The sequence below is a fragment of the Notothenia coriiceps genome, unplaced genomic scaffold (genome assembly GCF_000735185.1).
Source record: "Notothenia coriiceps isolate Sejong01 unplaced genomic scaffold, NC01 NC01_scaffold00003649, whole genome shotgun sequence".
Taxonomy (NCBI): domain Eukaryota; kingdom Metazoa; phylum Chordata; class Actinopteri; order Perciformes; family Nototheniidae; genus Notothenia; species Notothenia coriiceps.
In genome coordinates this window covers 12,340-21,790 of record NW_011336350.1, presented here as the reverse complement: position 1 = coordinate 21,790, position 9,451 = coordinate 12,340, and the positions used below count along the sequence as shown (strand labels likewise).

At 43.2% G+C, this 9,451-nt stretch overlaps 1 protein-coding gene across 1 annotated transcript in view; it reads right to left on the bottom strand.

Moving 5' to 3' along the window:
* Positions 1–604: 604 nt before the first annotated feature.
* Positions 605–9,451, bottom strand: part of LOC104941654 (roundabout homolog 3-like) — a gene marked incomplete at its 3' end in the record, with an annotated part of 21,147 nt that continues 12,300 nt past the window's right edge. Inside the window, exons 6-8 of the mRNA XM_010766784.1 lie at positions 8,180–8,351; positions 6,482–6,687; positions 605–686 (exon numbers count right to left, since the gene is read on the bottom strand). Of these exons, the coding sequence (XP_010765086.1) occupies positions 605–686; positions 6,482–6,687; positions 8,180–8,351 (460 nt within the window). The remainder of the gene's footprint in view (positions 687–6,481; positions 6,688–8,179; positions 8,352–9,451) is intronic.

Below are 9,451 nucleotides of genomic sequence, written 5' to 3'. Positions count from 1 at the left end.
GGGGGGTGCTTCCTCACTTCTAAAAGACTTCACTTTTTTTACAAAAGCTTTTGGATCTTAATTAAGGCAGATAAAAGTCCAAACAAAGTTCAGAGTCACAAGAGCAGCTTGTTAATAAAGTATGTATTTCAAGCCAGTAACGACCTTGCTCTTTACTTGATTCTGATTCATCAAATAAATTCATCATTTGGCACAAAATATTGATTAAAATTGATTTGATTGATTATAACGTATATTTTTATTATTATAATAAACCTGTTTATTTCACTGTTTATGGATTATTAAAGAGTCAAAAGGAACCTTGTTATGTTTTGTAATAATGATAGTGCAATACTAGAAGAGCGATTATTTTGGAATATAAAAATAAAGACATTAATTCCTATTGGCAAAATTACGTCTTAGCCTCTCAAATATTGGGATGTCATGCTTTTCTCTGTTTTATGCAAACATTAAAACTAAATATCTGCAGCATAACCTATGATGAAAATGTGGCCCTAGCTTTCAGCAGTATAAAGAGTTAAACTAGGAAATGTTCCGTCTCTGTGTTCCTCCACCTCATGCAGCTGTCATTTGCATGTATTTAAATCACGCAGAGACAATTTACCTTTGACAGTGAGCACTCCACTCCAACTCGTCTCTCCACTGGAGCTGGAAGCCAGGCAGGTGTACACCCCAGAGTCCGTTTCCTGGCAACAGTAAAACGTGTATCATTAGTTTAGAGTGTGTGTGTGTGTGTGTGTGTGTGTGTGTGTGCGTGCGTGCGTGCGTGCGTGCGTGTGTGAGCCCTTGATACTATGTTAATGTGCCCATTAGCAGTGATTGAGACTGAATGTCATATCTCTCAGAGCAGAATGTTTGTACTGTGAGGGAAGTTGGCAGAGCAGAGAGCGGTTATTCATCTGAAGCCACCAGTTGACTTCTCACACTTTCACATCAAAGTCAAATTGGCTCTTTAGTATCAGTTTAGAGCAGATCGTAGCTCTGATTTATGCCAATATATGTAGAAATGCATCTATAAAATAACAGTAGTCACCTTTAGTCTTTCTGAATGTTTTATTATGATACAAAGTAAAAGTAAGTCAGAAAGATGCATGGTTTGATGAGGTGTTACAAGAAACTTCTCAACCTTGCAGTTATGGAAATCACAGATTGAATCCCTGTGTGTTGCTTACAGTACGGACAGCATTACTAATGTATGGACAATTATACTATCTTATTTCTGCCAATATTTCTAAATAAAATGCAGCATTCAGCCAATAAATTGGATATGTTTATCTGAATCTGTTCATGGTTAATTTGTGGTAGTAAAAACAGCTTCTCTCAGGAATCCAACAGTTCATTGCACATGAATATTCACACTCATTAAGCATACCTTATCATCTGTTTGAATTAACAGCTTTTACATTGGACATTTTGTCAATTGCAGTTATTTCATTTTTTATCATGAATAATAAACTCTCAACGGACCAATTTGAAGTGAAAGCTAAAGTCAAGCTGGTGGCTTTTATGTTCCTCGTCTAATTCCTACACGGCACAGGAGGAGAGTTGAAGGAAGGATCAAAGGACAGCATTTTAATGAGCGGCTCGAGGTCTAGGGGCGTCTGAGGCGCCACTCTTTCTGCTGCGCGGCTACTTAGCATTCTGGACAGGCTATGAGCAGATGTAATTAAGAGGTGTGTGATGGATGTGCCTGTGTGTGTGCACATGTGAATGCTGGCTATCAAATGTTTGGGGAGGCAAGCCAAAAGCTAGACGGGCTGTGAAATTGCCTACAACAGAGGGAGCTGTTGGGGGTCTCTACACGGGGGAATGTGACACTGAGGGGGGAACAACTTTGCTTCACTGACGCATTTCTCTATTTCCTGTCCTTATTTCCTTACTTACTCTTTTGTTCTTTCTTACTTTTCTTTCATTGTTAATTTAAGATGTGGAATGGTCCGTACATTTCAAAGGGCATTAGAAGACAAAGGCCACCAGGAGATTGTCAAGTGATTTGCAGTCTAATTACTACAGGTGTGAAAACAAACTGTAGCACTAAAGAAATGACTCAATGCATGCTTAGTATGGGTTGTCCGCTTTTTTCTTGGGATGGGAATGTTTTTATTGAGCGGGTTCAAAAACACTACAACACCATGCGAGCAAAGTGGGTGCAGATGCTACCAGGGACATGCTAATGTTAATACCTGGTGAACATCGCAACAACAAATACAATCAAATGATAAAAACAGCTGTGCAATGGTTTTGTGTCTTGATAAACCTTCATCTGTTACTGTATTACTATTCGCCATCACCAAAGCATTTATGTCAACACAGCGCTGATTTCAGTCTGTTGCCAAGAGTAGCGGCAAACAAACGTAGCAATGCACCAGCAAGATAAATCAATAGAACATGTTGGGTTGGTTTCAGAGATACAATGGGTTGGCTGAGAAATCTTATGTGCAGTGTTCAGTGTCTCCTGCCTGCAGCACCTCTTTTCACCCTCTGTCTGAAACCAGAGCCCAGTCTGCTCTGATTGGTTAGCTGGCCGGCTCTGCAGAGTACCAAGGGCAGCCATGCATGCCAACTACTGATTGCCCTTATGCACCAAAACAGATAGCAGTGAAGAAGAAAAACACGGCAGGAGGTTTCCAACATTCACATATTAAGGCTTTATGAGATTTGGAATGCATTCAGATGTACTTAGGTATTCATTCACTGCGACTGGGTGTGAAACAGAAGCATATTTGTTTACAATATAAACTGTAAAAAGATTGTAAAACTAGTTGAATGATAAATCGAGCTCCATTTCCAGTACATTGTGAAGGCAAAGAGACAGACAGTATTTAATGTTAACTGCACCTGCGAGGACAGCTGGCTCTCTAGATAGTTCTTCTGTGACACTGTGTGTGTGTGTGTGCGTGCGTGCGTGCGTGCGTGCGTGCGTGCGTGCGTGCGTGCGTGCGTGCGTGTGTGTGTGCGTGCGTGCGTGCGTGTGTGGCAGTATAGGTGTGTGTGGGAGTGTTATGTAGAATCTCAATTAGTTTTTCATCTGTTCTGCTGCAAAGCTTCAGCTCTCTGTAGAGTATTCATTCACATGCAGACCGATCCACCCAAAACACAATCAGCCTTCCCTTATTCACTTATTCTGCCAACACTGCCCATTTGACTCCCAGTCACCTGATACATTATGCAGAGGATGTGCGATCCTGACCAATGCCTCGCTGAGCGAGTTCACGTGCGCGTCTGGGCCCTCATCAGTAACGCTGACAGAGGAATTACTCAGGCCTAAGTGGCTTGTCAGAGCGTCCTGCAGGCGGGGACAGGTGACTCTCTCCGGCCCCTCCTCTCATTCTATAGGCTCTGACCTTTGGTTGACCTGTGGGGGCCGGCTGATGCTTCGTTTGTCTGAGGGGGTAAAAAGCGGGTCCCCAGATGGTGGCGTTTGATCGGTAGATGGGGAATCAGCTCAGAGGGCGGGTGGGGTAAACAGCCGGGACACCTGACTATTAATCAAGGCCGGCACACCATGGAGAAGGGAGGGAGAGAGGAGAGCAGGAGGGAGGGAGAGAGGAGAGCAGGAGGGAGGGAGAGAGGGGAGCAGGAGGGAGGGAGAGAGCAGGAGAGAGGAGAGCAGGAGGGAGGGAGAGAGCAGGAGAGGAGAGCAGGAGGGAGGGAGAGAGCAGGAGGGAGGGAGAGAGCAGGAGGGAGGGAGAGAGGGGAGCAGGGGAGAGGGTTCCACATTCAAATGGAATATGAGCTATTCATCATAGATTGATTATATCTCATCTGGGACAGCACTCACACGTCCTGTGCCAGTCAGGCAGCTGAGCTTTGGAGTCCATGTCCACCACCTGCTAAGTACAGGACGTCAGCCTTCTGCACGAAGGCGCACAGAAGGTGGATAATGATGTCAGGTCTGTGTTTAGGAGGATGCAGAAGGAAATGTGATTACAGACTATAACGCGTGTACAATGGGATTTAAAGTCAACACATGAACTCCATTTCCTACTCCAACCTGATTAGCACCATGATTCTTTTGTCCACATAGTCCTCCTCACACTGCTCAGGCTGTGTTTGGGGGTCCTCTGTGTGCCCCTGCCCCCCCAAGAGTTCATTGTTGTACTTGCCATACCCCCACACTCTAGACCCACATGAAGAAGTTAGCAGAACGGCAGCACAAACATCACACACTTCCCGTCTGTCCAGGGCGTCTTGGCAGTGAGGGATGCAGTGTGTGTGTGTGTGTGTGTGTGTGTGTGTGTGTGTGTGTGTGTGTGTGTGTGTGTGTGTGTGTGTGTGTGTGTGTGGCAGAGATCCCAGGGTAATGGCATCTCTTCGGTGCCAGGGTACAAGGAACAAACACACCATCTGTCCCCCTCCAGACGCCCTGATGAAATCTACTTATTTATATTGATTATATCAGGGGGTTAAATGTGTTTTATGAATGCTGTTTTCCTAAGACTGTGCTCAAAATGAGTGTTTGTGTTCCACACTCGTTTTCGCATGAATTTGTTCAGAGCAGAGCTAACATTATGGCTGTTAGGGGATTTAAATGTGTCTAAATCAAACATATTGGTAAATTAATGAAAGGTATTTTACGTTGCGAAAAGCCTGCATCCACTATAATAAGGTGATGACGGTCATATTACAAAACATGAAGTCCTGCTTTTTAAGGACGTTTCCAGTGTATTACTTTTTGTATTTTGTATTTCTGGCATCAGTTGTACACAAGTTAAGAGCTCGCATCTCAAACCGTGGAGAGCACAAGCTCCTCGATGTTTAGACCGTCCGCCTTTGTTTTTCTCTCTCGCAGATTTATTCTTATCGATGTCGCCACGTTGGAAGATCTCAGCAGTTAACTCATTGTGTAGAATATTAAAGAGGCTTATTATGCTTTCGTGGGTTCTCCCCCTCCTGTAGTGTTCTATAGGCTTTTGTAAATGGACTGCAAAGGCTAAAATCCCTGAGTTCCCTCCAGAGGGAGTTTCTGTTTCATGCTTACACGCCAAGTTATACTCACTACAGCTCATGGTAGATGCAGAGAGATGGTGTAGCTGTGGGACTCCGTTCCTTTTTAAAGGGTGTAACCTCTAACCGCCGACAAGCCAGAAAGTGAATGGCACAGAACAACATCTCAAATAAATTCTTCATGTTGTGATCTAATCTCTGAAATCCAAAGCCATAAATACTAATGTTGTTACGTGTGCTGTAAAACAATAAGATCAAACACTGAGGTTCACTGTGAAGCATCTGATCAAACAGAGCCAAAGTCTGCAGAGACCTTCAGGAGAAAGTTGGACAACTTAAAATGAGTTCCAAAGCAAACACTTCCAAGATGGAGCATTTACTGTCAGCGCACTCCCTTTTATTCCTACATGACATGAATGCAGCATAAAGAGTTCTCCAGGCGTCTGTCTCCCCCGTCCTCCCCTCTCTCTCTCAGCCTCCCGCTCCTGCCTCTCCCTCATTCAGTCAGTCCTCACTACCACTGATGTATCGAGGATTTAATTACAACTCTCAGCGATCGTTAATCATTAAGAACCCACAATCAATGAATGTGTGCGCCTCCTCTCGTCTGGCAGAGGCAGCAGTGACCTCAGGTGCTGTTTCATACCCAGGAGGGAATTCTGTGCAGAATGGATTTCATTAGCATGGAGTAAGACGATGCTAACGACTGCTAATGGCCTCGCGCTCTCATTATCATGGTGATCACGCCTCGCAGATGTGTTTTCGCTACATTCTCCTCCTCTCATAAAAAGTCATCATCTGAGCCAACGGTAAAAATGTCCTCCATTTAAGTGCTCCGTACTTTCCATGTAATTAAAACGTGTCTTTTATCACGTATCATGTTGATCTTGCAGGAACTGCATCATGTTTAATATGCAAATACTAAGAGATGAAAATCAAGAATTCATTTGAATGAGTAATGGTGATGTGATGGAATGACACGTGATAAATATACACTGAATGAAAATGAGTTGAAGGTCACCACGTGTGTGTGTGTGTGTGTGTGTGTGTGTGTGTGTGTGTGTGTGTGTGTGTGTGTGTGTGTGTGTGTGTGAGAGAGAGAGTGTGTGTGTGTGTGTGTGTGTGTGTGTGTGTGTGTGTGTGTGTGTGTGTGTGTGTGTGTGTGTGTGTGTGTGTGTGTGTGTGTGTGTGTGTGTGTGTGTGTGTGTGTGTGTGTGTGTGTGTGTGTGTGTGTGTGTGTGTGTGTGTGTGTGTGTGTGTGTGTGTGTGTGTGTGTGTGTGTGTGTGTGAGTGAGTGAGAGAGAGAGAGAGAGAGAGTGTGTGTGTGTGTGTGTGTGTGTGTGTGTGTGTGTGTGTGTGTGTGTGTGTGTGTGTGTGTGTACATGATGAGTGTGTGTGTGTGTGTGTGTGTGTGTGTGTGTGTGTGTGTGTGACAGAAATGACAAAATTACAATGTTGTCAGTTTTTCATTAGTCTGGGGTTACATTCATAAGTACATGTATGATTTGAATGGTTGTAGTTTCTGTTCATGTACCTGCAGGTTTGTGATTTGGAAGGTGCCGTTCTCCATCAGGCTGATGCGCCCGTCGTTACCCAGGATCCTCTGGCCGTCTTTCTCCCATTGGATGCTGGGCATGGGGTTGCCCATGATGTGGCAGTGCAGTTGGGCGGAGGAGCCGGGAGCTAAGGTGTGGTTAGCCGGTCCCTGGCGGATGATGGGGGGGACCCGGTCTGAAGGGGCTGCAGGGGCGAGAACCAAGTCTGTTAGTTTGACACACAGATCCATAACTGAACTCCTCTGGTGTCATCAGAGAAACCAGACTCTCACAGAATAGTGGTGGTCAAAATAAAAATGCATCATGTATGTTCCACACTGTGTGATGGGAGTGCTGTCTGGACTAAAAAGTATATATATATATATATATATATATATATATATTTACTGTATATACACTAAGATACACAGTTCATTACCCAATTATAAAAAAGCCAATCATTTGATGATCGTTAAGGACTTTCCCTTTAAATGTATGTTGATACTTAGTTTTTGTCAATTAAATACGTCCCGCTTATATAAAAGGAATGTCCAAAACAGGCAGGGCACTCAGAGAGAAGACTTTGCAGACGTTAAAAGTTCTTTAGCTAATATTAGGAAGCTGCAAACTGTTGATAGAGATGTTGGCCTAAACTAAATCCACAACAACATTTTTCAATTACTGTCATTTTCCCTTAATTACATTTTCTTAAAGCCACATGTGCAATGAAGACATATTAATGCTAGCTGCACCATGCACTGGAACAGGATGTGTAATGCCCACTGAAGCACATCTCTATTGATGTGCAGATAGCATTGCTGCTGGTACAGCCACTAACAAATGGCCTATTCATAAAGGCCTGCTTTCACTTCTACGCCTGCAGCCTTCCCAGACATCACAAAGACACTCATGGACATATAAGGCTGCGTTCCATGTCTGTTTGACTGGAAGTCCAACTGTAAGTGTATACAGTGTGGTATGAATGAGTTATGCTTCATTTAGAACCATGCTCATTCAGAATGTGCATGGAGGTGAGGATGTTTGTAACTACAGGTTTTCTTTCCTCTCCTCCTAACAACAGAAGCCCTCTCCAGGCCATGACTGAGCAGAAATACACTTTACTTTCACTACTGTTTGACATTTGAGACATGGAGCAGACCCTCATCTGTATTCTGTGCTGCGTCCATGGGCTAACTGAAGCTAACTGAGAGTGTGAAACGTTAATACAGGAGATAGTGCAGATAGAGCCGAACAAAACCCCTTCACTCCCTGAGAGGGGGGCATGCAGGGGGGGCAGCATATGTTGAGGGGTTATTTGCATATTAGTTGTCCCTTTTGATCACATCACATGCAGTAAGGACTTCTGCTGTTTGCTAATTTAGGGTATAAGATTGTCATTAGAGATGGATTTGAAGGAAGGGTTTTTCAATCTATTTTGCTGCACACAAAAAACTTTGTTCATCAGGGGATGTTTTCAAACTTCTTCCTTTGGCTCAATAATCAATCATACATATTTAACTAGTCAAATGAGCTGCAGTAGCATATTATGCTAATTATGTAAATGGTTCTATTGATTCAAGTTTTGAATGCAATTGTCAATAATGTCCATCTTGATGTGTCATTTAGCTCAGTACTGTCTGTGTGAAATCAATGCAAACAGAGGACAGAAGACCCCCCCTCCCCCAGCCTCCACTCACCACTCTCCACCTCCAGCAGGGCTTTGGTCAGGATGCTGCCGGCCACGCTGATGGCCTGGCAGATGTAATATCCGGAGTCTTCCACCTGCACGTTGCTGAGGGTGAGCTCTCCGCTCAGAGACACGGAGAAACGCCCGGACTGAGACGGCTCCTGGATGGGGAACAGCAAGATCTGCAAGAGAACATTAACAAGATTAGTCTTCGTTTTTTGGGAAATTGACTTTGCAAATTGATATAAATGTGATGTATATTAAAGTATTGACCATTGACTTGTGTTTACTTGTGGCATTGTTTTCTTCCAAATAACATTAACGTACAGATATTACTTTTAGTGCTTTTGTCCAGTAAGCTGGTGCCAAGGTCACTCACACACACACACACACACACACACAACCACACACTCATACACACCTCATTTTCCCATCATCCACACAGGGTATTGATCACCAAACAGTGAGACTGCTTGACATTTCAGTCAAGAGCTTTAGTAATAATATATTTCTATCTTTGTTTATTGGTCTATTTAACTGGAATAGTTAGTCCTTGGACACATGTTTCAAAGTCACCCTAAATAATAATTATAATGTAAAAAAAATGAACAAGACAATAAAATGATGAAATCACTCAACAGAGGCAAATACAGGACATGCCATTTGAATACCAACGCACACAATCTTAATTGAGCGTGGCTCTCTTTAATGTTTAAGCATACAATACTTGTGTTAGCTTGTGTTTGGTTAGAAGACATTTGAAAATAAAGATGTGATGTGAATACAATGAGGATAGCTGGTAACACTGTTTGAATGCAGTGTCGAGAAGGTGAACTACGGCCTCGTTCAAATGGCAGACCTTGAAACGTTATCTCTGTATGCAAAATAATATGTGTGTCCTAAAACTCAGAAATCACTAGAATATGCACCCAACATAAATCAGATCAAGACGGGGAACAGTTACTAAGAGTGTAAAAATAAAAAGAATCAAGAAAGCAAATGATGTGTTATATTTGTACATCTACTGTACATCAAGCTTTATTCAGTGCAGTCACCAATAGTGTTTTGTTTCCATCTTCATCCCTGATCTTCTCTTCTTTTGCATGTGTCAAATAAACATGTCTTTACTGGGTTTTTCACTAAAATGCATGCAGCTAACATTCCATACATGCGGCCCACCTACTTCCTCTCCTCCTCTTCCTCCATGCTTCCTCCTCTTTATCTCTCTCCTCCACTCTTGTTCTCCCACACACATTCTGTAGGCTTCCAATCGCACCCCCCC